Here is a 26,867-nt window from a genome sequence, read left to right on the forward strand (position 1 = left end):
GGAACAAACTGCCATATTATTCGTTTTTACCAATAGTTAATGTTAGTGCATAGATGGCTTTTGAGACTGGCCTTGCAGTTCTAAACTCCTTGGTTAGAGTTTTTTGCTGTTCAGTCGTACAGTCAAGTCCGACTCTTTGCGACCCCATGGACAAAGTCACGCCAGGCCCTCCTGTCTTCCACCATCCTCTGAAGTCTGCTCAAATTTGTGTTTGTTACATCAGTAACACTGTCCAGCCATCTCATCTTTTGCCGTCCCCTTCTTCTTTTGCCTTCTGTCTTTCTTAGCATCAGGATCTTCTCCAGGGAGTGCTCCCTTCTCATTTGGTGGCCAAAGTATTTCAGCTTCAGCATCTGACCTTCCAGTAAACAGTCAGGGTTGATTTCCCTTAGGACTGACTGATTTGATCTTCTTGCAGTCCAAGGGACTCTCAAGGGTCTTCTCCAGCACCACATCTCAGAAGCATCTATTCTTCTGCACTCAGCTTTCCTTATGGTCCAGCTCTCACAGCCATACATTATTACTGGGAATACCATTGCTTTGACTATATGGATTTTTTTTTGGCAGGGTGATGTCTCTACTTTTTATTATACTGCCCAGATTCACCATAGTTGTCATCCCAAGGAGCAAACGTCTTTTAATTTCATAGCTACAGTCACCATCTGCAGTGATCTTGGATCCCAGAAATGTGAAGTCTGTCACAACTTCCATGTCTTCCCCTTCTATTTGCCAAGGTGTGATGGGGCCGGATGCCAGGATCTTAGTTTTTTTGATGTTGAGTTTCAAGCCTACTTTTGTGCTCTCCTCTTTTACCCTCAACAAGAGGTTCTTTAGGTCCTCCTCACTTTCTGCCATTAAAGTGGTGTCATCTGCATATCTGAGGTTGTTGATGTTTTTCCCGGCAATCTTAACTCCGGTTTGTGTTGCATCCAGGGCAGCATTCCGCATGATTTACTCTGCATATAAATTAAATAAGCTGGGTGACAATATACATCCTTGTCGAACTCCTTTTCCTATTCTAAACCAACCAGTTGTTCCATATCCCGTTCTGACAGTTGCTTCTTGACCCTTATACAGGTTTCTCAGGAGACATGTGAGGTGGTCTGGTACTCCCATCTCTTTAAAGACTTGCCACAGTTTGTTGTGATCCACACAATCAAAGGCTTTAGCATAGTCAATGAAGCAGAAATAGACGTTTTCTGATACTCCCGTGCTTTCTCCATAATCCACTGAATATTGGCAATTTGATCTCTAGTTCCTCTACCTCTCTGAAACCCAGCTTGAACTTCTGGTAGTTCCCGATCGACATACTGCTGAAGCCTAGCTTGTAGGATCTTTAACATGACCTTGCTGGCATGTGAAATGAATGCAATGGTGTGATAGTTTGAACATTCCTTGGCATTACCCTTTGGGATTGGAATATAAACTGATCTTTTCCAGTCCTGTGGCCACTGTTGTGTTTTCCAAATTTGTTGACATAATGTGTGCATCACTTCGATTAGGTTAGAGTATTCCATGATATAACTTTTAAAATATGGATTTTATCAAAAAAATTATGTAGACATAGTTCCCTTAACTAAAAGTTTTGAAGCACGAGGAAAAATATGAACATGCCATATTTCAAGTTTTAAAAGTAATTTCTTAGTTGGACTATCCCAACTCAAAATAAATTAGCATGAAATATATTCTTTTCATGAATTAGTTGATATTATTTAGGTTTTCCAAAATATGTGGGTTTGAGCAGGAACTACTGCTTGTGGCTGTAAGTTAGTTTTGGAAAGATTGATCTCCGGTACAGAAAAGTAAAAGCTTTAAAAATTGTGAACACATGGGGTAAAAATGCATTTATTTGGATATTTTTGTGTATTGTTTCATTATGTGCATTTGTATGAATGCCATAGGTATGTTTTGATCACACTAGGCTTTTGGTGTAACTTAATACAAAATGTGCTTTGGGGGATGGGGAGTGGATCTTTGCTCAAGAGCAGGTAGAGAATCACTGCTTCTGTGCTCTCACAATAAATACATCTGACAGTTCTCTACTACCCTTCTCTCATACAAGCCACTTCTGTGCAAGTGGCTGCAGAGGCTGCAGTGAGGCACTCCTGTAAGCTTTTCACTAGCTTCTGAGATGGGATGTTTCCTTACCCTGTCTCAGGTTGCAGTCCCATCATCTTCTCTCAAATGGATGCAGTTTGCTTTTGGGGAGGAAGTGAGCCACAGTGTCTAATACTAATAATTAGTGAAAATTAAATCATAATTTTTAGTTACTAAATAAATACATTAGATTTTACAAAATAGATATATTAGATTATACAAATACTGTTTTGTATTTTTGAAAGTAATCTGTCGGTATAGGTGCTGCATAATTTCTTATTGTTTCAATTGAGTTTGTACAGTACAGATATTTAGCAGAATACATATTAATTGCTTATATTCAAATAATATTGATAACTATGTCATAGGTACTTGCTGTAGGACAGCTCTAAAGGAAGAAATTTAGGGTAACTGTCTTCCATATTAATTACATTTTATGAAGCCTTATAAAATAAATTGAGGGCAGTCATTTACTACTTTCTCTGATCACTCTTTTGTCCCTTTGTATCCCTATTTCTCCACTGTCATAATTTACAGTTGTTCTAGTGGTATTGTCTGTTTCCTCAGTTCATCAGTAATCCTTTCACAGTTACATCATTTTTATGTGTTTCTTATAAAGTTAGAATACAGTGAAGGATCAAGGATGGAAGTTGCCACAATAAAGGTGAACTATACCATGAAATGTGCATTACTAAAGCAAGTATTTTCTTATTTATGTTATTTAATTTTTACTAATTTTTTATGCTTGTTGGCTCATAGTTGGTTTACAAGTAGTGTTTCATCTAGGCACTGTCCAGACCCTTAGTTCTTTTTTCCCTCTCTTTCTTGAAACTAAAAGGTCAGAGGAAGAAGGAAGAGCAAACAAACAAACAAACAAAAATCCTGTGGGAGTGGATGTTGGTCTGTTGGGGGGCGGGGCTTGTCAGTGACAACCTCTAGATGAGACTTGGAGATCTCCTAATTACAACTGATTTCCAGATGACAGAAGTCAGCCCCCCTGGAGAAAATGGCAACATCACATAGCAAACTATGGCATTATGCACTGCTGAGGTGCTTCCCTACCCAAACCCCTCCCTCCCCACCCAAATCTCCACGAATTTCTCAACGTGGAGTGGCAGCCCTACTTGTCATGTTGTCTGTTTTTGCCTCTGTCTGTTTTTTGATTATTAAGGATAAATGATAGAAGTTCTTAATATTCTTACCCCTCTCCCTCCTTAATTTGTCTCTCCAGGTGTCTATATGCAAGTACCATTTTTCTAGTAGAAACACTGATTGGAAAATGAAGAGTGCATGTTGATAATCAGTGACGAAAAAAGAGATTTAGTCACAGTTGTCATTTTGGACTGTTGAAGCTTGTCTTGGAGGTTGAAATAATTGATGTAAAATGATCTGTTAGTGAAACTAGTTTGAGATATTACGGTGGTTCAGATTTGCTGTGGCATATAAAAGGAACACCAGGACTGATCACATGACTTCAATTATCCACTCATAACTGAGTAATTTTCTTGTGTTATAAAAACTATTCAATTACATAAAAAGAAAACTATTTCTGAGAGCATGAAAGCTCTTCAAATTGCCTTCAGAAAGACATGGTAAAGTCAGAGCTTTTGGGAATATTAATGTTTGATAAGTAACATCAAGTCTGAGTTGTTGCAAATGAGGTAAAAATAGCCTGTGGCAGAGAAGAAGTTTTGTTTCAAACCTTGTTCTAGCTCAGGAGCATGTTTGTATAGTAGCATGTGAGACAGGGGTGGACATGAGACCATAAATTTCAGAACTGCACATTTAACCCACGTTATTTACCGCACCTGAACATAAGACGCACCTAGTTTTTAGAGCCGTTTGTGTGAATTTAGAGGCATTTGTGTGAATTTTTTGCAGTATTCGCTCCTTAAGACGCACACACTTTTCCCTCCACTTTTTTGGGGGGGAAAAGTGAGTCTTATGGTGCAAAAAATACTGTATTTATCTATTTTACAAAATTTCTATCTTGCCTTTGTGCCCTAATATCTGAACCATAGTGTAGCATAGGTTAAGCAAAAGAAGTGTTCTCATACCAGTTGGGCCTGCACAGTAAATAGCTTTGTTTTACAGTGTAGTTCTAGACAGAATTACACCTTTCTAAATTCATCAATGTTCCATTAGTCAGATGTGAGATCCTGGCTATGGGGGACGGAGAGCAGATTTTACTCTGAATAGTAATTTGCCAATGTACCTTTGGGGGAAAAAATTCTTTCTTGGCTCCCTGGCTTTACTGGACACACATAGAAGCTGAGGTCACATGAGCCAATTTATCCAGTATTGCTGCTGTTTTTTTCTGGATTTAAAGTGCAGGATCAGACAGTGACATTGCCTCCTATTTCCCAGTCATTGGTACCCCATTCTGACCTGCCTTTGAAATAGATTTATTAGGCACTGGGGAAAGTCTGGTTTTTATGGATGTTTGCAGTTTCACCCCACATTTCCATCTCTTTTAAATCCACTGTTGCAAAGTCAAGTCTTTTGAGAAGTATGATCCTTCCCTTCCGTTTTTGCCTCATTTTTAAAAAATCAGGTAATGGTGGGTGAATAGGTGCATAATTACCCTATGCGCTGTCAATCATTGCTTGTACATCCAAGTGGCCATGTAATCATTCTGGACCAGGAGCCTCTGAAGGAGTTGTTTTTGAGTGACAAATCCCCCCCAACTCCCCCTCCTGTTTCTGTGTCAAAGTTGCTTTGTGAAATCATCCCATGATTGCCACAAGAGTGAATATACTGATGTCAATGGGACTACCCTCATGTAAATGTGCATTCCTCCCATGCATTCCAAGGAAGAGAGGTGAAAGGAAGGAGAGGGGCCAGAGTGCTTGGCAGAGGGATAGTGGAGCTGTCAAAAAGGAGCTGGAGCTTCGGATACAGGCATCGGCATATGGGTGAAAGAAAAAAAAAAGGGATGCTGCAACAATCTGAATGATTGACCATGAGGCAAGTGCATGGTGAGACCAGTTCAGGGTAGGATGTCTGATCAAATTTTCTTGTTACAAAATAAGATGGTGTAATTAGAGGTGCAGCCAGATTGCACTAAATCTGTTGTGTGACCTCAGCCATAATCTATCCAATAAGTGTGGAATCCCTTTTGAATCCAAAGAGATCAGATTTAAAGAGAATGAGTAACATATTTCTGTCTTGTCATGAAACCAGTATGGTTTTTTTGGTCCCAAATTGTTTTAGGTACCATGACCTAGATTTTTACAGTGTATTCCTAAGCAGAGTTATAGCCTTCTAATTCCACTGGAATCAACAGAAGGGTATAATGCTGTTTAGGACTGTGCTGTAAATAGGAATGAGCACAAACTGGCTCACAAAATAAAGTTTGTCATGAGTGCAAGGCAAAACCAATCACTTCATGGGAGACCTTTGGAATGGCCCAAGCCCTGGAAGGGGACAGTCCTGCCACTGGGTTACAAAATGGTTCTGCTCCATGTGGAGGGATGGATGCAGATCACACAGCGCAAAGCATTGCCATCATGATGCAGAGTAGCCTAAGGGTGTGGATGGGCAGGGGCAACATCATCCATAGCTACATGGTCATGGACAAGAGTGCCAGCATGCTGACAGCAGTCAAGGCTACGTACCTCAAGAGCATAGTCTACCTGATGCACATGCTTCATCTGATGGTGAAGGATGCTCTGTGGCTGGGGAGCAATGTCAAGGTCACCTGGATTGCTGCCACCCTTGAGATGTGGGCCGTGGTCTCCAGCTGGCACCTGGCTACCCAGTTCTCACACAGAATCAGGTATGCCCATCTGATACATGAGAGGCAGGGGAGGGAGATGACCTGAATACCAGCTTATCCTGGACTTACCCACCCACTAGAACTCTGTCTACACCATAATTGTGCATTTGGTGGAACTTTGCAAAGAAGTGCAGAGGTTACTGACCAGCAGACATGGCCAGAGAGAACAGTGAATGGAGGCAGGGGTTGGGGAAGAGGAGGAGTTGCAGCCTGGCACCTCTGCTTCAAAGAGCCCAACCTTGCTACTGCTTGTCAGTGGTAAAGTGGGAGGTGGTGGGGGTGGTGGGGATGCCAGGTGTGCAATGATGGAGGATTTAGCAGCGGTATTGGTGAGGGAGTGCCTCGCTGAATCCCCTTAGCCCAACTCCACTGATCCCATGGAGTACTGGTCATGCAAGGCTGTCATCTGGCCTGAACTCTCTTTTGTGGCCATGAGTCTCCTCTCTTGTCCTTCTACCAGTGCAGAGTGAATGGGTGTTCTCCCACCTGGGAGACATTTTCAGCTTCCACCACTCCAACCTGGACCTGGCAAGGTTGACAAGTTGGCTTTCATGAAAGTCAGTCGTCCCCTGATGGGCTCCCTTCACTGGATCTCAGAGGGTAAGATCCAGGCCACCTGTTGTCTCCATGCAAGTCTCCCCCATTCCTTCTCCTCTCTGAGTAATCTAGTATGCAGCCTGCAGATTGTGCCCTTGATACTTGGGTAGGAGGATGGCTGGCAGGTGGCACCTGCCTCGTGAAACAGGTCTGCCCAGGTGAAGTTTCCCTGTGAGTTTTGTGTCATTGGCTTGTTCGTGAGCCATTCCATAGACTTGTGTAACTGCAGCTGTCTTTTCCAGAGAGAGTACTGGGAAGACCTTTTTTGGGGGAACATAACTGGGACTCTAGAAATGTAATCTGCCCTCAACTTGGAGAGATTGTAGAGGAGTGGGTGGCAGGGTGAGGCTCCCTATGCATTTTGCACTTTATGAGGCTCCCTATGCACTTTAGAACATGAGCCTGACATTTCCCCCAAAAGCACTTTCCTGGCTTGATGTTAGTCCTGTTGGGTTTGAAGTGCCACAGTGACACTGGTTCTGCTGGGGTTGCAAAAAGGCCCCCACCTTCAGTTTCTACTGAAAGATTCTCTAGTTGCAAAAAAGCTCCCACCTTCAGTTTCTACTGAATTATTCCTTTGAAAACTATGGAGGATGGGGAACCTTTCTTGTGTGGGGGGGTTATAACTTGGACCCCATAAATCCAACCCTCACCAAACTTGAAAGACAGGTAGAGGAGTGTCGGCCAGAGATCCCCTGTGAATTTGGTGTCATTAGCTTGCATGGCATCTGTTGTATATATTTTTTCCAGCCGTTTGTGAATGACAGTCTTATGGAATATTGTTATATAAATATGCCGTGCTGGGTAAGAGGATGAAAATTCTTGCAGGTCCTGCTGAGAAGAAGTAGTATACAAAATGAGTTCTTAGTCAGCTCCTTGTTTGGGACTTCTCTTCAGATGGACACATAGTGCTTTTAAAGTAAAGAAGAACATACTGTTACTGGACTGTACGCTATTGAATTGGACTATGAAATTCTTTTCTGTTATGCGGCATTTCCTTTATAAACTGAAAAAAGAGTTCATGGACACATGGGGTTCTTTGGAATAATAATTGTATAATTCATGAATTTCTAGAATTTGGATAAGAAATATTTTTTTTTGAATGTACAAGTTTTGTGGAGTAGCTGTTGCTAGGTGACCAGTCTTGCTTCTGTCTGTGAAAGTAAAAGGCGGTGGGGGGAGGCCTTTTCCAGGCCTCTTTTGGCCTTTAAACCCAGCCCTGACTTGGGATGCCAGTTCCAGGTTTGTGGGAAATTCCTGGAGATTTTTTGGTGGGCTCTACAGAAGCCAGAATTTGGAGAGGTGAAAGGCCTCAACTGAATATAATGCCACAGAGTCCCCCTCTGAAACAGTTATTTTCTCCAGGGCAGGAGAGATCTGTTGATTTGAGTTCAGTTGTGATACTAGGAAATCTTCAGGTTCCACCTAGAGGTTGGCTACCCTATGCCTGGCTGCTCGCTACTGCTGCTGGGAAGGAGACAGGGTTGCCAACTCCAGGTTGAGAAATTCCTGAGATTTGAGAACTGGAGCATGGATAGGGTAAGGCAGGGGTGTCGAACTCATTTGTTATGAGGACTATAAGTGAGACCTTGTTGGGCCGGGCCATGTCAGGCCAGGCCATGTGTATACCTATTTAGGTTTAGGTAGCAGAGATATCAACTTTATAAAGGACACAGACAGACACAATTAAATATTTTAAAAAAAACACACTTAAAACCTGCTTAAAACATTAACACTTGGTATTAAAGGTGCTTTCTTTGTATCTCTCCTATGGGATCCAGGGAACTGGGCAAAGGAAACTCTGGCTGTTTCCCTCCTTCCTTCCCCAGGGGACTAGGAGGGGGAAGGAAGAGAGACTTGGCTCAGTAGCTCTGCTGTGCAATTGAGAGAGCCTGGAAAAATAAGCTCTGCCTTCCCCCCTTCCTCCCCCAAATGGTGGATGAGGAAGGGGATCAGCAGCAAAGAGGAGCCTCAGCCAATGGAGAAAATAGAGGTTTTGTTCTGTAGCTCCTATGCAATTGAGCAAGCCTTGAAAAGCAAGCTGTGATTCAGAAGGAAGCAAGAGTTTGGGAGAAGGAAGCAGATGACAGCCAGTTGCTCGGGGGCCTGATGGGAGCCCTCTGGGGGCCTGATTCGGCCGTCGAGCCGCATGTTTGATACCCCTGGGGTAGGGTTTGAGGAGAGGTGGAACCTCAGGTACAATGCCATAGACTCCATCCTCCAAACTTGCCACTTCCTCCTGAGGAACAATTGCTGCAAATCTCTAGGTGAGGACTGGAGATAACTCAGAATTACAACTGCTGTCCAGATGGCAGAGATCAGCTCTCCAGGACAAAATGGTTGCTTTGCAGGGTGGACTCTGTGTCATTATACCCTGCTGAGGTTGCTTCCCCTCTGCTTTGGTCCACATTGTGATTTCAGACCAGTTACAGACTTTCAGCCTAATCTATCTCACAGGGTTGTTGTGTAGATCAAAAGGGAAAGAAGAGAATGTTGTAAGCTGCTTTGGTCCACATTGTACTTTTCCTATGTAGAGGCTGCAGAGAGGGGGCAGGAGATGGAAAGCTGAAGTAAGATCAGTTCCCCTACATAAAACAGCTGTCTTGGGTGGGTGGGAAGATACCAGTGTTGAAGGGGAAGTGAATGCCTCCACTTGAATAAGTGGGTGGGACCACAGCAAGAGCCTCTTTCTAGAGCCCATTGTATTTCCCCTCACAATGAACCTTACTCCTAGTGTGTGCGTATGTGTGTATAAACCAGTCCACAGATTGTACTTAAATACCCACAGAAACAGCACTGCTGTCAAAAATGTAATTGCTATCACTAAATTACAGAACTAGTACTAATTACCCACCAATTTTAATTAGTACCTCTTAAAAAACAAATGTTTTGCAGTTTCTCCTGGAGGACAATGAAGGTAAGACCTATCATCAGACTTCAAGCATATTATTTCAAAGAGCTGGCATTGCACAGGAGAGTGCTCAATTCTTAGTGGATGCTAGGTGAGCAAAATGATGGATGAGGAAGGGAATCAGCAGCAAAGAATGCAGGGCCATCTAAATTGGTACAGACATTTGTATGAGAAGCAGCAGTCCTTTAGATATTTTAGTCATAGGTAAGAAAAGCTTAATAATCAGCATTTTGAGATTGTTCTTAAAAACTACATGTTATATTTTTACAGATTTCTAATGCTTTGTTTGCATCAAGCATCTCCCCTCCTCCCATTTTGCTAGCTGATTTATGTTATTGCAAACAGATCATGTAACCTTTAAACAACTATTAAACAAGCTAAATGCTTGCCAAGATGGCTGGCAGAGGGTATTGGACATCAATCAGCTCATGGATGGATGGAGGGTAACCTTTCCGCCTCTCACTCTTCCTGTACTGGGCTCTAGCACAACACGATGGAAGATGCACAGTCTATTTCAGTTCTCATGAACCCCTGTGCAAAGCAGAAACAGGCATTTGGTATGTCACATCACAAGAAACATAACTGTATGTATTAAGTGCTGACAGATAGTTTCTAGTTTATGGCAACCCTATGAATTGCTGGTGGAAAGTGCTGTTAAGTAACAGCTGACTTACAGCTACCCCATGCAGTTTTCAAGGCAAGAGACATTCAGAGAGCCAGTTTGGTATAGTGGTTCAGTGTACGGACTCTTGTCTAGGAGAACTGGGTTTGATTCCTCCCTCCTCCACTTGCAGTTGCTGGAATGGCCTTGGGTCAGCCATCTCGCAGGAGTTGTCCTTGAAAGGGCAACTGCTATAAGAGCTCTCTCAGCCCCACCTACCTCACAGGGTGTCTGTTGTGGGCAGGGGGGAAGGTAAAGGAGATTGTGACCGCTCTGAGACTCATAGGGTACTTTCAGACTAGAGATTTGGAACAACCTAGAAACGCCTCCCATTCGATTCAAAGGCGCACATTCACACAAGCACATCTGCCCCTCCTGTCCCCAGCCGGCTCCCATTTGCATTTAAAAGCTACCTGGAGCATCCCGGTGTTTTTCTCTGCAGTCGCATTTAGGTCGCATGTTCACTGGCTGTCTGATCGCGCGGGCATGACTTGAAAATGGAAGAGCAATGTGATTGCGGTAAGCCGCTTCCGGCACAGGCAGCATTCCATTCCACTGTAACACAGCTCCATGGACTGCATACTGGGGGGCGGGGATGCAGCTGTCTGCTGTGCTTCTGGAGGGGGGGGGAGTCTCCACAGGTGCTTTTCTGCCACACCACTCACGTGCTTCCCTAGTTCTGCGCACATTCTGTGCAGCTTCCCCCTCAAAAAACCCCCATCCCTTTGGCTCTCCCGGAAGCTGGATGGCTCGGGCATGGAAGCAGTCTGAAAGCACAAGCACAGACCATTGCCGGGATCCTGCTGATGTAGCGGTGGCAGTGTGATCCCTCTAAAACGGACCTGCCTGAATCAGGTCTCTTCACCTCGGAATGCTATCGCGTCAATTTCTCAGTGTGATAGCACCCTGAGATTCAGAGTATAGGGATATAAATCCAATATCATCTTCTTCATTGCCTGTCTCCATGTCATGACCCTGATGATCTTTGGAAGTTTCCCATCCAAAGACTAGCCAGGGATGATTCTGCTTGGCTTCCAAGATCTGACAAGATGAGACTAGCCTGGGCTATCCAGGACAGGGTATCAGTGTCATCTAAAATGTTCAATTTTTAACAGCCTTATTCAGGTCTTGCAAATTGAGGGGCATGGCTTCATTTATCAGTCAATCCATCTCATGTTGGATATTCCTCTTTTCCTGCTGCCTTCCTGGCGTTATTGTATTTTCTAGCAACTCTTTTCATTATGTGACCAAAGTATGATACCTTCAATTTAGTCATTTTAGCTTCCAGGGAGAGTTAAGGCTTTTTGATCTAGAAAGCACTTATTGGGGGGGTTTTTTTGCAGCCCATGGTATCGATAAAACTCTCCTCCAACACCTGAATGAATCTACTTTCTTCCTGTCAGCTTTCTTCATTGTCCAACTTTCACACCCATACATAGTAACAGGGAATACTGTGGCATGAATTAACTTCATCTTGCAACACATCCTTACATTTTAGAATCTTTGTTAACTTCTTCACGGCTGCCCTTCCCAGTCTCAATCTCCTTCTGATTTTTTGGTTGCAATTTCCCTTTTGGTTGATGTTGGAACCAAGGAATAGAAAATCTTGAACTATTTCAGTTTCATCAGAACTTTTTTTGAGCAGGAACGCACAGGAACGTAGTTCCAGCTGGCTTGGCATCTGGGTGTGGCCTAATATGCAAATGAGTTCCAGCTAGGCTTTTTCTTAAAAAGAAAAGCCCTGAGTTTCTTCATTGTCCACCTTACATTTGTGTAATTCCCCAATAGTCATTACTTTTGTCTTCTTGATATTCAAGTGAAATTCTGCTTTGGCACTTTCTGCTTTAACTTTTTCATCAGTAATCATATAAAGTCTTCCCTATTTTCTGCCAGTAAAGAGGGTGCCATCTGCATATCTCACGTTGTTGACGTTTTTCCCACCAATTTTCATTCTTCCTTCATCTAAATCTAATCCAGCTTTCCATATGATGTGTTCTGCATATTGTAGAGTTGCCAGGTCCAGCTCAGGAAATATCTGGGGGCTTTGGGGTAGAACCAGGAACAATGTTGTGACTAGTGTTCCCTCTAAGCTGAGTTAGTGTGAGGTAGCTCACAGTTTTTTAATCTCTGGCTCACACATTTTGTCTTAGGCTCAGGAAGGATGGACCCAGAGCAAACTTAATTCATGCAGTAGCCAAATCGCTCACTGACAACTTTAACACCAGTACCGCACAAAGTAGAACTATTGCTCACAAGACTCCACAGCTTAGAGAGAGCATTAGTTGTGACAAGTACCGTTGAACTTTGAATAGAGTTCTGGCCATCACATTTAAAGGGACCATGCTCCTTTTAAATGCCTTTGCTTCTTTGGAAATAATGGAGGAGGAGGGCACCTTCTTTTGGGGATCATAGAATTGGATCCCTGGTCCATTCTTTTTGAAACTTGGAGTTTTGTTTTGTTTTTTAAGGAGAGGGACTACATGCTATGCTGAAAATTTGGTGCCTCTACCTCAGTAAGCACCCCCCCCCCAAGCCGCAGACACCCACATATAGATTCTCCATTATACCCTATGGGGATCAGTCTCTACAGGGTACAATGGAGTGCCTAGCAAATACCCTGCCCCCCACTTTCTGGTAATTCTGAAGTGGGGGAAGGGCTTCCAAACCATGGTATACCCTGCCTTCACCTGGGGATTAGAACCCTAGCATATTGATTGAATAGATAGTTAAAATGCAGCCTTATCTGACACCTTTGACAGTTGGAAACCATTCTGTTTCTCCAAATTCTGTCCTCCTAACAGTAGCCTCTTGTCCAGAGTTGTTGCACATCAAAACAATCATGCTGTGGCACACCCATTTCTTTAAAAACCAACCATAGCTTTTCATGATCCATGCAGTCAAAAGCTTTGTTGTAATCTATTAAACATAAGCTGATTTTCTTCTGAAATTCTCTCATATGCTTCAGTAACCAACATAAATTTGCTCCCACTCTCTCTCTACCTATATTTAAAGCTTAAGGAAAACTGTTTCAATATATTTGATGAACTGTGCATGCATATGAAAATTTATATCCAGAATTAAACTTTGTTGGTTTTTAGAGGGTGCCACTGGACTCATGCTTTGTTCTATAAATTTGCCACATGATCTCCAGTGCCTCTTCCCCTTCTGAATCCTAAGGGAGTAAAAAAGCTAGTGGAGACCAGTGCAGAAGAAGAATGTTTTTATTCTGTACTTTGTTCTTAACTCTTAATTTGTTCTAGGGTTGTAGATAATTAATGGATAAATTCAGAAACATATTCAGAGTGAAAGACATGTAGACTGTTTAGCATTTGTCTAGCATTCCTGCATTAAAAACTTGATATAGAAACTATGGAAAAAATGAAGGTGAGTTGAGATTGTTGACTTGCTCGATAAAGAAAGGGGAAAGCTTTGTATCAGGTTGGTTGCCCTTGATTAATTAATGTAAACAGCAATATAATTTAGATCTGAATAAATGAAGCTTTTCAGAATAGCTTAACATTCAGTATTTCTTATGTTGGTTTGTGGGCTTAATATTCTTTTATGTTTATCTGCATTTTGTTTAATCTCATATTTTTTAATTTTAAAAAAGTATGGGCCTTTCAAAAAATTCAGACACAGACATAAAATTTTTTGATTATAATTCTGATTTATCATCAGAGATGACCTCTTTTTGTAAACAGGCTTGAACATTCAGTGTGAGAGCCTTTTCCCAGTCTCAGTAGAGGTTCTCAGTAATGATGAGCAACAAGGTTTTTATTCTAATAATCCATACTGTTGTTTCATTTGTTTTGCACTGGCCCTTAATGAGCACTAAAGGTTTAGATGAGTTTGCCTTTGATGGCCCTCAGGAGGGAACTTGTGCATAAACGTCTATTGTAATTTCTATTTTATTTTATATTTATTTTTATATTGCTTTTCTGTTTATATCCTGCTGTGCTGTTGCTGTTATATGATACATCTGATATTTGCATAGTATGCGTCAGGTCTGCATGCATAAACCAACATTAACTTACATTTAGACTGCTCAAGAAGCTACCACTGAAATTGAATTTGGGATGTGTTGGGCAGGGGGGACATGGCAGTCAGAGACCAGTACGTGATGGCAGACCTCTTTGCAATAAATTAAGGGTGTAAGGGGAAAGTTCTGGGTTAAAAGAAGATTTCTAGGCATCACAGCATGCTGGTAATACTTCTGGTATAGATCTAATTTTGTAATGTAAAATTTTATTATGCTATCTCCCATGAATTGACTTGATTTCTCAGTTACTTTCAGTGTTCTCAAATTTATCACTTTAAAGGTAAATTTGGTCACTTTTCTCCTGATCTCTGTTGGATGCACTAACAGTTGACTGTGGTCAGGCATTATCAAGTATTCCATGAAGCACAGAATGTCATAGTCTAGCTTGAGACCTATGTTTTAATGTCATTATTATATTGTTAATTTACAACAATTGCCTTTAAAAACTTTTTTTTAAAATTGCTGCTGTTACTTTCCCTTATTTCTGCTATGCTTTTAAAAAACAAAATTATAAATAAAGGCTGACCTAACCCTGATGTTCCAGGGTCGAAACCAAAGAGCAGAACTGTTCAGTGAATTGTTCACATTAGACATATTATTTAACATTATTCATGATTATAATAATTCATTCCTAGTTTTTAAAAGTTCATTATTTCACAATAACAGTTAAATTTGATTTTGTAATTAGCATGCATATGAAATACACTAATGACTGAAGTACTTTGTTCTAATAAAGTTAATGATTTAAAAATATCTTGATCATTATTTGACAGTATTTGATCTGTTCGTTGACCAATATTTTAGAACAAGCCTAAGAATAGGGGAGTGGGGGGAATTTTGCCTCATCCCCCGCAATCCTTATTGTAGCGCTTTGTCATGTTGCATGGCATTTTGTTTATGAGGGTCCCTTGGGACTCTTAACAGAGGTTTTTCAGGGTGTGAGGGCCGGGGAAATAGGGAAGATTCACTAGTGAGTGTGAATTTCTGCATGGTAGAATCCAACCTGGGATGACTTTTTAAAATCTGAATAAGAAGAAATGGATACAATAACAGAATAACAGGATTTCTTGATCAGACCTTTTCTCCTTGTTTTTTCTTCCCCTTTGAAATAGCTATATTGCAAACCAGCGGAAGCTAGAAAGCATCAATGACCAAGATGTTGGCCTTTATGTAGGATTGAAAAATTTGTGAGTATATGGTTTAGTTATGTATGGTTTTTGTAGTTAATTATGTATTGTTATTCTGTAATGCATTACCTTTCCATCCTTTGCAGTTTTACATCTTTTGATATCATCATACATTTCAATAGAGGGAATATAGTTGTGCATGCAAGGGGATGTATGTTGTTTATCCACCCTCTCCATTGAAATATATGGAAGAATTTTCCTCTTAAGGACAAAAACACTTTATCCATTTGCACACTGAAGTTCTTGCATGTATTAGGGTTAACAGTGTTTAATAGCCACAGTGTTGATAGATGTGCTGTAGTTCCTGAACCAACTGTTCACAATTTAAACTTCTTACAAGTGGGGACATACAAAAAACCTGCTGGACCAGCCATGCCATTCCCCCACCTTTGTTTATTGTATTCTTCCACACTTTGTCAGTGTCTCTCTCTTTCAGTCCCCCTTTACTTTCTGTCCATCTACTGCCACTCATCTCTTTCTGCTCCATCCCCCCACCAGCTTTGCCAACTCAGTGGTTTCGCCTTGTTTCTCTTCATTTGTGCCACATTTTTGAGCCTCTTCTGTACTTTCAGTGGAGCCCATCACATCAGTAGGCATTCAGACATTCAGGCAGCTCCCATTGTTTCCAGTGGGCATTCCTCTTAACATTCATTATCACACCCCTGCTGAACCCATCTTGGGGCTTGAAATGAGGAGTCACCCTAAGCTGCACCCAACTTTATTTTGGAGTCAATGAAACAGTGGGTGCTCTGAGCATGGGGGCTTGGAGTTCGTAGAGCCAGCTGAGAGCCAAGCACCTGGTGCTGACTCCAGAGAAGGGGTGTGATGCTGTCAGGGGTCAACCAAGAATGAGAATTTCTTTCTTGCTCCAGAAGAGGGTAGCATGCCACCCTCAGTTCACAACCTGGGGGTGCACTTGGGTCCAGCCCATCTCTGAATACTTCTTAGCCCTCCGCCTGCCCCTGGGGAGTGGGGGGGAGGTATAAGGCTGATATATGCAGCAAGGCCACATTGCTACCATGGGGGGGGGTCTGGCAGGAAGATAGTCCCCCTCCCCCATACTTGTACTTTTTTAGGAGTGTAGACTTGCTCTGCTTAACCCTTGAAGTGCTTTTCTGCCAGAAGCAAAACATGTCCCTCTTGCACTCTAGTTTGTCTTGCAAGAAAGAGACAGTCTAACATGAGAGAGAACATGAGAGAGAAAGAGGCCAGAGAGTAAAGAGTTCCCCCTGGAAAACTACTGTCACTTTGAATTTGGCTTTGCTCTTTCTTTCACTCAGGCTGATTTTAAGTTGAAATGCGCCTTGCATTTACAAAAATATTACAGAAAATCAACAACACAGTACTGAAAGCTGAATAGCTGTGAAAGCATAGCAGATAAAAGCATGTACTGAATTTGTCACACGTGTCCTATTTTTCTGAACCATGTAGAGGCAATTCAGACTTCTAATAGTTAATTCAACAGAGCTCATCTTTTAGGGAGGACTGAAATGTTGCAACAACAACAAAAAAGAACACCAAAGAGACTGCACTCTCCTGACTGACATTCACTCCAACTCTTAAGAATTCCTCATCTTTGCAAGGGGGAGTTTTTTAAAAACCTGGCTGCTCCCCTGGCCTTTTTGGCACTTCCCTTGTAACTGCCCTGCTGCCCAGCTTCTTCTTTGGCAGTGGCTTGCCAGCTTGCCCTCCCCCACTAACTTCACTACCTCAGCAGCTCTGCTGGTTGTTCCCTCAGCTGCCCAGCCTCTTCGCTCCCATGGTAGTTCACCCAGCTGCACACTTGGCCTCTTCAATGGTGGTGGCTACTTCCCCCCATCCCCCATTTGCCTGGAGCTTTCCTGTCTTAGCTGTATAGGAACTCTGCAGGCACAGACAGCAATATTTTTTTTGTGTGTGCGGAGGGTGGGGGAAGGAAATAAATCCCCCAATGTACTTTTAAAAAATATTTTCAGATTTTTCTGCATATGTAGGAGTTTCTCCCAGTTTGGAGAAAAATCTCTATGCTCTCAATGTGGGCTCAATCAGCGGATATAAGTATTTGCAGCCAAACTTCCCATGTGGCTATTATATAAATAGATAATCTTGAGCTACATTTGAATATTTAAAATGGATAAATGAACTACAGTTGATACGATACTTGACAGTTCTGGGTGTATGCTTGTATAAAGTACTGTTCAGGGTTTTGAAGGCAAAAAATTAAGCAGATGTGGTTTGCCAGTGATTTCCTCTGGAAAGTCTTCCTTGGTGGTCTCTTATCCATGTACTGACCCTGCTTAGCTTCTGAGGTCTGATGAGATTGAGCTATGTTATACCATTTCACATCATCTTGACATTTCTGACTTTCATATTTTCACAGAACTGTGGTGGATTCGGGTTTGAAGTTTGTCTCACGCCATGCTTTCCTGAAAAATATCAACTTGCAGTACATGTAAGTGAAACTCACTTTATGATTCAGAATTGCCAAGGTTTTATCATAGTGTTAATCCTCTTTAAGAAGTGGTATAGGAATGGTTATCTGTGTGTGAGAGGGGAATGAGGAAATTTTAAGAATTATTCTGTTATATATTAGAAAGTCATTTTGCTAAAAGAAGTTACTTGCTAGATTTGGACTTTTAAGTGTTAGACCAGGGATGTCGAACTCATTTGTTATGAGGGCTGGAACTGACATAAATGAGACCTTGTTGGGCCAGACCATGTGTGTCATAAAATGTAATGCCAGGTAGCAGAAATGTAAACTTTATAAAGAGCACAGACAAACACAAATATTTTTTAAAAACTTAAAATATGCTTAAAACATTAGCACTCCTGCTATATTTTGTTTAAGTAGTAGTCTCTGATAACTGACACTTGTTCTGAATTATTGCATCAGAATCTGGAGACAATGTCTGTATAGCAATCAAGTATGCTGTTCAGGTGTTGTTTAGGTGTGTTATCTGTGAATTGCAAATCTACTTCTGATTTATTGCCATTCATTACAGAAATCTCATGGTTAATGCTCTGTGCCCTAGGACACAGGGGAAAACATGAAATGGCTGGGCATTGTGAGCTTTATACATAAGTTGCTTTGTGTGCTGGTCAAGAACATGTGAAGGCATCATGACACAGACTGAGAGCTATGTGTTTATCTACAAAGCTATAGTCTTCTCCAGAAAAATAACTGTTAACTCCTATGAGGCAGAAGATGGTAGATCAGTTACCATGGAATTTGATTTGAAATTTATGCTCATTGGATCAACAGCTGCTGGAGGTCCCTAGCCCAAAGGACATCCATCTAGCCTGGACCAGGCTCCTCTTTGTTCTACATGTAGTTAATCAAGAGAAAGCTCTGTATTCTTCTTTGCAGTCTTTGTACATCATGTTTTTAGAATGGTTGCTAGCATAGGACACAAGCTTCTAAAACTATAGCTCTCTTAGATAAGAGAATCCTTTCACCATAGAAGCATAGTCTGAAATAATATGTGAGAGCATGGTGTTGTCTTTCCCTCTCAGTTCTCTATTGTTGGTTTCATTTGCAGCAATATTTGGGAGTGCTCTCTTCAGAGGCTCTGTTTCTGTAGCTAGTTTTTTCTTCTCCAAAAATACTGAGTGATATTTCCCTTCTTTCCATTTTTCTTATCTTTTCCATCCTTTATATCAATTTTTTAAAAAAATCTTTTCTGTCCACCTAATCCTATCATCTGTGGTTCTCTAGGGCCTGTGGCACAGAGGGCAATTTTTAAGGTGTCAGCAGTGCAGAGGAAAGTTATCACTGATTTGATGGCTGTGAGTGGTGTCCCCTCTGCCTCAGAGTAAAGAGCACTAGCATTTACTACAAGGTGAACAGCAAGGTGCAACTGATCCACCAGGTTTTTAGCGACCCTTTAGGTGTCCATTCAACCTCTGAAGCAATGGCTGACCAATTGGTATTGACCATCCAGTATTTGGTAGCCGTGCTGCTAAATTCCTCTTCTGATAGTGGAACCATTGCTACAACTATATTCAGTACTGAGTCAACAGCAAATGAACCCACAGAGGCAGTAATGTTGGTCCTGATTGCCATAGGAACTAAGGAAGGAAAATGTAAAGGGAAGCATCTGTAAGGTAGACATATGGAGATCCATTCCTTCACTGTCTGTCCTATTATCTGGAGTGGATATTTCTGTGTATGATTTGGAAGTCCCAGTTCTAACAACATTAGGAATTATACATATCTGCAGAGCTGCCTCTCCCACTGTGCCCCCTGAAGAGCTTTACGCTCATCAGATCAACAGCTGCCGGTGGTCCCCAGCCAAAGTACATTAATCTAGCCTGGATCAGGCTCCGACTCCAGCCTGATGGAACACTTAATGAGAGGCAGTTTGGTGTAGTGGTTAAGTGAGCGGACTCTTACCTGAGAGAACTGGGTTTGATTCCTCACTCTTCCACTTGAAGCTGCTGGAATGGCCTTGGGTCAGCCATAGCTCTTGTAGGAGGTCTTTGAAAGGGCAGCTGCTGTAAAAGCTTTCTCAGGCCCACCTACCTCACATGGTGTCTGTTATGGTGGGGGGGAGTAAAGGAGATTGCTACCACTCTGAGACTCTTAGATTCAGAATATAGGGTGGGATATAAATCCAGTATCATCATCATCTTCTCCAGTGGAGATCAGGGACTTGCAGAATCTGCTTCAGTTCTTCAAGGCCTGTAAAATTAAGATCTTCTGCTGGGCCTTTGATTGAGGTGATGGTGTCTCATTATACTGGTATCCCCTTCTCCACCCCCCTGTCAGGTGATTGCCCCCAGCCCGCCCATTGTTCAGTCTTGGGCATATTCATATTCAAGTGTCTCTGTCTATGAGTTATCTTGGCTTTGATTTCTTTTATAGTGTTTATTGTTTTTATTGTTTATCTACACTTTAATTGTTGTAAGCCGCCTTGAGCCCTGTGTGCAGGGAAGGGTGGGGTGGTACTATTATTATTATCGTTATCAGTTAATTGCCCCATCCTGGCTCATGTTGGGCTCTGAGCAATGTACAACATACATAATAAGAACAATATATAGTTAAGATCAATATAACAAATGAGATTAAAATTTACAAAAATCCCAAATGGCATCCTCTGAATTTTTGTTTATATCTGGACAGCCAGAGCATTACCGTGGGGGGGGGGGGCTTTCAAAATGCCTGGGGATGGCTGGAAAAGGGCGGTGTCAGCCGATGACAAACTTTTGCTGTCCTGAATCAAAAGCCTGGCAGAACATCCATGCCTTACAGGCCCTGTGGAATTGCATAAGAACCTGCAGGGCCCTGATGTTATCTGGCAGAGAGTTCCACCAGGTTGGAGCCAGGGCCAAAATGGTCCTGTTCCTGGTTGAGGACAGCTGGAATTACCTAGGGCCAGAGCTCACCAGAGAATTGTTACCAGTGGAATGCAATGCTCTTCCAGGAGCATAACAGAGGAGATGGTCCCACAAACATGTTGGTCCCAGACTGATCAAGGCCTTAAAGGTCAGAACCAGAACCTTGATTCTGACTCAGTACTCCACTGGGAGCCAGTGTAGCTGGCGCAGCGCTGGTTCAATGTGTGCTGTCTATGGCATTTTCATCAGGACTCGCGCTGCTACATTCTGGACCTACTGGAGTTTCCAGGTCAGTCTCAAGGGAAGGCCAGCATAGAGCAAGTTACAGTAGTCTAATCTGGAGATGGCTGTTGCATGGATTACTCTGGCTAGGTCAGGGTGCAACAGGAAGGGAGACAGTTGCTGTACTTGGCAAAAATGAAAAAATGCCAATTTGGCCATATGCATGATCTGAGCCCCCATTGAAAGGGAGGTATCTAGTGTCATGCCCAGGCTCTTGACAGACAGTGCTGGTATCAGTGGCACTCCAGTCCCAGCTCTCCCCCCCCCCCAAAGATGCTCCATCTTTGACAGATATAGCTTAAACCTGGTCTTCCTTAGCCATTCCATCACGGCCTTCAATCCCTTGGCCAGATTTTGTGGGATAGTGGATGACTAGCTGTCCAACAATAGATATAGCTGGGTGCCATCAGCATATTGATGACACCCAAGGCTGAAATTCCTTGCCAGCTGGGCAAGGGGGTGCATATAGATTAAAAAGTCTAACTAATAAATAATCCTAAAAATTATTAAGGAGATCATCCTGTTTCCAAGAATCTCATGTGATGATACAATTACATCACCACACATCCAGCTCATAGTTCCTGAGATCTTTTTCTGAAGCCATTTCGAAGACTCCATTCAGACTGTTCTCTAACCACCACATCCCAGTCTACTGCCACTCACATATTCTTGAGATAGTTCCCTGGCCTGCAGTGATATCCTGGCTCTTCTAGGTTTTCAACACCAGACTTATGGAGTTAATGTTGCCTGCCTCAGTCTTGGGAGTATCGGTTTTGACCAGTGTCTTGTTGATATCCTCCTTTCTGAGCACAGGTCACAAAGACTGTTATTGCAAAGAGTGGGATCAGTCCCTGGTGACATCTGAAAGGCACTGCTCACTCCTTGCCTCTGTGAGTTTTCAGCACTAGCACTCAATGAGTTTTGTCACTTGAACATTGACATCAATTGTCAGTATTATTGTTGGCTAGTCTCCTGCCTCTCAGTTATGGCACTCAGTCCTCCTTAGGAACTGACAGTACAGCCCATAGTCCTGATAGTGATGCATGCTACTCCACCTTCATCAGTATCTGCTGCTGCACCACTGGTATTAATGCTTGTGGAAGTTGTCTTGAAGCCCTAGCCACCAACAACCCAGCTGCCCACATTGGACTTGGCTGTCCCTAGGAGTTGAAAATGCACTACTTCTTCTTCCTCTCACTCTGAAGACGAAGTTCACAATACCTCAACATCTGATGAGTCTTTCAAAGCTAGGGACTCTTCTCCAAGCCAGTCAGTGACTGTGAGAAACCAGCTTCTATAATTCCATGTTGAAAATCTGGAGAGCCTTCTCCACCAGCAGAAAAGGAGGGGAGAAAATTTGGTAGCATGGTCTGCTGCATTGTCCCTGAAAGTAGCTAACTACCTTGCCTGGCAGGGTAATAGTATTTACTCTGGGGAAAAGATGTATTTGGCACTTGACCATCTTTCTGTTGACACTAAGGTATTGGCAGTGGCCTTCGAGAAAAGGCTCTGTTCCTGATGAAGCAGTAGATCATCATTTCTGGCTTTAAGTTGCTATGCCTGGCTGTGCTCTTGGCTACTTATCAGGCTAAGGCAAGAATAAAGGATTTGCCATACCTACTCACTGTGCCCAATACCACTTACAAACAGTGTTCCCTCTAAGCTGAGCTGGCGTGCTAGCTCACAGATTTTTAGCCTCAAGATCACACATTTTTGTCTTAGCTCAGGAAAAATGGCCTCAGAGCACAATAATGTATGTAGTAGCTCACAACTTTAATGCCAGTAGCTTACGAAGTAGAATTTTTGTTCACAAGACTCCACAGCTTAGAGCAGGGGTGGGGAACCTTTTTTCTGTCAAGGGCCATATGGCTATTTATAACATAATTCATGGACCATAAAAATTATCAACTTAAAAAACAGTGCTCCGCCAAGGGAGAATGATTCAGGCCAGCAAAATTAATGCAAATAATTGTTTTTCTATTTGAAGTCATGTGGGGAGAGCTTAATCTGGCACACACAATCACACATGGCCCACCATCCTAGGCAAATGCATAGGTCCAGGGCTTTTTTGTAGAAAAAGCCCAGCAGGAACTCAGTAGGATATTAGACCATATCCCCTAATATTACCATATTAAGTCACACCATCTGGAATAATCAAGTTCAAACTGAACTGTGACAGTAACTTTTCCAGGCCCTGCAGCAATTCTGACTGGCCAGCTAGGCCTCAGGGAGGCTGCCGCACAGTACATCTGGGCCTTGTGATCCCTGCCTGGTCCTGGGGAGGCTGCTGCACAGTGCAGCTGGGCCCCACGATCCTTGCTGGCCAGCCAGGCCCCAGGGAGGCTGCCACATGGCTCGGTTCGGTCCAGCAATCCCCGAGAGCCATACCAAGTGACTTTGAGGGCCGTATGCGGACAGAGGTTCCCCACCCCTGGCTTAGAGGGAACATTGCTTACAAGATCTAGAAGCAGAAATAATGATTTGAATTCTTTCATCAGAGCAGGCCATTCTTCTCCTCTTCAGACCTGCTACATTACACAATTCCTCAATAGATCTGTCAGTGCAGTCCTCCAAGTGAGTTTTTTGACTTCGATCCCACCTTTTCCCTGCCAGCTGTTCCACTTCTTTCCTACTGTTTGCCAGTGTAGGAAACTGTCACCAGTAGCAGCTGGATTCTTATTATCATCTTTAGCATCTTTAGACTCACTCAACCTGACTTACTTTTCTGCTAGAGAGCAGCTCCCCAAATGGCCCCTAGGATTATACTCTTGACACTTCACTGTCCTGAAAAAGATGATTCATTCTGTGCTTGCTCTCAGAAGGGTCAACACTCTATGATAAAAAAATTCCAAGTCCAGGAAAGAATATTCCTGGCATCTCTGTCTCTGCAAGGAAAAGCCTTGAGGGTTGGTGAGTTGAAGTGAGTATGCACAAGGTGATGAAATTGACTCAAGAAGAAGAAGCAATTTCCCCTCCTTGTCCTTCTTCATTACAGCCCTCCAGAACCTGTTTCTTCATGTGGATCCCATGACCCTGAAGTGTGTATGTATATTAAGTGCTGTCAGGTTGCTTCCAACTCACGGAGACCCTATGAATTAATTACCTCTAAAACACTCTGTTGTTCACAGCCTTACTTCGATCTTGAAAACTGTGGGCCATATAGATGCAATAATTTTCTTTTGCTTTCTAACAACAGCTATTAATATGCAAAGCACTGGAAACTTAAGCTGCAGTTATTAATTGAAATGTTGCAATTGTAATAGAGCAGCACTTACATTCCACATAGTTTCCCTTTGATCAAACTGGAAGTTTCAGAAATACTGTACTTTAGTACCACAGGGTGAAATATCTGCCTCTGCTAAATTCGGAACATCTCAAAGTTTTCTTGATTAGTGTGACTTGTTATAACTGAGAATCTCTGCATTACATAAGCATAATTTATGGAAAAATGAGATGAACTTCAGAGATAATCTCTTTGATGACTGCTGTTTGAGGATAAAGTTCTAAGGCCAATACTCTGGAGAAACATACTGATTTAGCAGTTTGAATAATATGTATGAAGGCTCTTTTGGGTTACTGTAGCAGTACCCATATTCTGCCAGTTCAAAACTTTCTCCATACTGCCCTGTCCTTGAGGGTGGTCTGGAGATGCTGAGAAAAAATATGCATGCGAACTTGTCCTACATAGTTTAAAAAGAAAAGAAAAGAATATTGTGGTTGCTCATTTTTAACCTTCAGATTTTAAAAATTTCCTTGACAAAGTGGAAAACAATCTGACTTAGTCAGTTTTTAGATACTTCATTTTAGCAAATTTATTGTGCACTCAAGAGAACAATGTAGGTACACATGCTTACTCACATATATATTATAAAATGTATTCAGTTACATAGCAAATAAGATCAGTTGTTGATTTTACTGCATATTTTATGAAACCTTGAATGCCTGAAGATGGTTTCCCAACAATGACCTAGTGTGCTATACTAGATTACTGAAAGAAATTGATTTCATTGGGCTGAGTTTGATAGGCTTTATTTTTAAACATTCAACTTATATTTTAAAAGGCTGCCAGTTTTACAGCATGTTCTGAAAGAACAATAGGACAGTGAAACAGTTTTGTCATTGGCCACCTCCTTTTTTCCATGGTAGGGAGAAAAGCTAGTTTAAATATAAGCAAAGTTAAACTTCTGCAGGAACACAGAAATGCAACTAACATAGTATTACACTGTTTCCATGTATAGGTGCACAATCCTGCGGTGGGGGGGAGAACAAGTTTCTGCTCCTCATACCTTTATTTTTGTCCACTTTACCTCTGCTTTAGTGAAGGTGTGCCTCCCATATGCAATATGGAGCAGTAAATTCTTAACTGATGTGAAAGTCTAATGATTGCATTCTGAATTTTTTCCTGTGATCTTTCATGTGGGTGCATATTGCACTGTATTTTTAAAAGGATATCTAAATGACTTAAGATAAAATGTTTGACATATGATCAGGGTTTAGATAAGTACTGGCTTTAATGAAGGATCAAAGACGATATGAGGAACATGTATTTTGCTTATTAATAAATTGAGCATGTAGTCAGCATCTGAGAAATTATTTGGAGTACCATTTAATTCATTGTTTTTCCACCTTATATGAATTGACATGCTTTAAGGTGCACATTGTGTTTAGTATTTACCTTTATGTTTAATATTGTCTTCAAACAGAGGACAATTTGTGTCATTCCTGTAGGTCACCACGTTTTTAAAGACTAAGAGAAAACCAGTAACTTTCTTGAGTAGAAGTTCCTTTTTCATTTCAAAATATCATATTTAATAATGGAATTTTGCTTCTTTTTAGTAACTTCTCAAGAAACAAGCTGTCAAGTTTGTCTAGAAAGTCTTTCCGGCACCTGAATTTGACTGATCTGTAAGTAAAGGTTTTTGTAAAAGGAAAGATTGGTGGTTGTAATAATAATTATTTTTTCAGGAATTGGGATTTATTAGAGAGAGAACATTTAAAATTTTATGTCTTAAAAGGAAAATTTTGCTTCACAATAGTGCATATCTTTAGTTGTGGTAGCCACACTTCAGAGGACTGTAAACATCCACCAAGTATCTTGTCTGCATGTTTGTGCAAACTGTTGGAAATGTAGAGGCAACCTATGAGGAACAGTGCCTATCAGCTGCATTCCAGTATTGTTGCCACGTATCCTGGAGAAAACTATCCTGTTCCTTTAATAAAGGCTTAATAGGTGGAAATGGGCAATTGAAGCTTTCCACGGAATGGAGGTAAATAGATAACATCCCATTCAGCTTCTGGTAAAAAGGTAGAACATAGAGCTGCAAGATCTTACCTTTCTTCCGGGGTGGGGGTGGGGAGGCTCCTGGATCCATTTCTCAATGTTCTTGCATGTGCACAAAACACACATGCTGAAGTGATGCCACATGGAAGTGATCTCATGTCAGGTATGTTGTGCATGGACACTCTTATCATTTTGGCCAAAAATTTGATGGTAGCCTTAGAGTTTTGGCCAAAAACTCAATGGCCAAAATGCTAGCTTGTCCATGTGTGATGTGCCTGGTGTGATGGTGTCACTTCCACATGACAACATCATACTGACAACATTGACGTGGGTTGTTTGGGGATGAAATTCCCCCACTGGCCAGCTTGTGGGCAGCAGATTGGAGTCCCAAAGTTGGGGGAACCCCTGCCCGAACTGGGAGACTGGCAACCCTAATAGAACATTTTTCTCCAGGCCTGTTGGCAACCATGCTTGCTTCACATAGGAACATTAAGTGGAGAGAGTTGAGTGGTTTCCTTGTGGCAATTGTGTTTTACAAAGCACCCATTGTATTTAGTACACCTGTAAGGGCATTTAATAATTTGATTTGCAAATTGCAGATATTTGGTGTATGTTAATATGCCTTTGAAACTCCAAAGAGTTACAGTGGAAGTTAGGAGTACACAAAGCCTGTGGACAAGCCTCTCATTACATTACCTTTTTACTTTATGAGAATTAC

At 41.9% G+C, this 26,867-nt stretch overlaps 1 protein-coding gene across 10 annotated transcripts in view; it reads left to right on the forward strand.

Moving 5' to 3' along the window:
• Positions 1-26,867, forward strand: part of NTRK2 (neurotrophic receptor tyrosine kinase 2) — a 322,822-nt gene that overhangs the window by 19,195 nt on the left and 276,760 nt on the right. For all 10 annotated transcript variants that reach the window (XM_060235418.1, XM_060235421.1, XM_060235426.1 and 7 more), the window contains exons 2-4: positions 15,196-15,270; positions 17,630-17,701; positions 25,705-25,773. In XM_060235418.1, the coding sequence (XP_060091401.1) occupies positions 15,196-15,270; positions 17,630-17,701; positions 25,705-25,773 (216 nt within the window). The remainder of the gene's footprint in view (positions 1-15,195; positions 15,271-17,629; positions 17,702-25,704; positions 25,774-26,867) is intronic.

This window comes from Heteronotia binoei, chromosome 4, assembly GCF_032191835.1.
Source record: "Heteronotia binoei isolate CCM8104 ecotype False Entrance Well chromosome 4, APGP_CSIRO_Hbin_v1, whole genome shotgun sequence".
Lineage (NCBI taxonomy): Eukaryota > Metazoa > Chordata > Lepidosauria > Squamata > Gekkonidae > Heteronotia > Heteronotia binoei.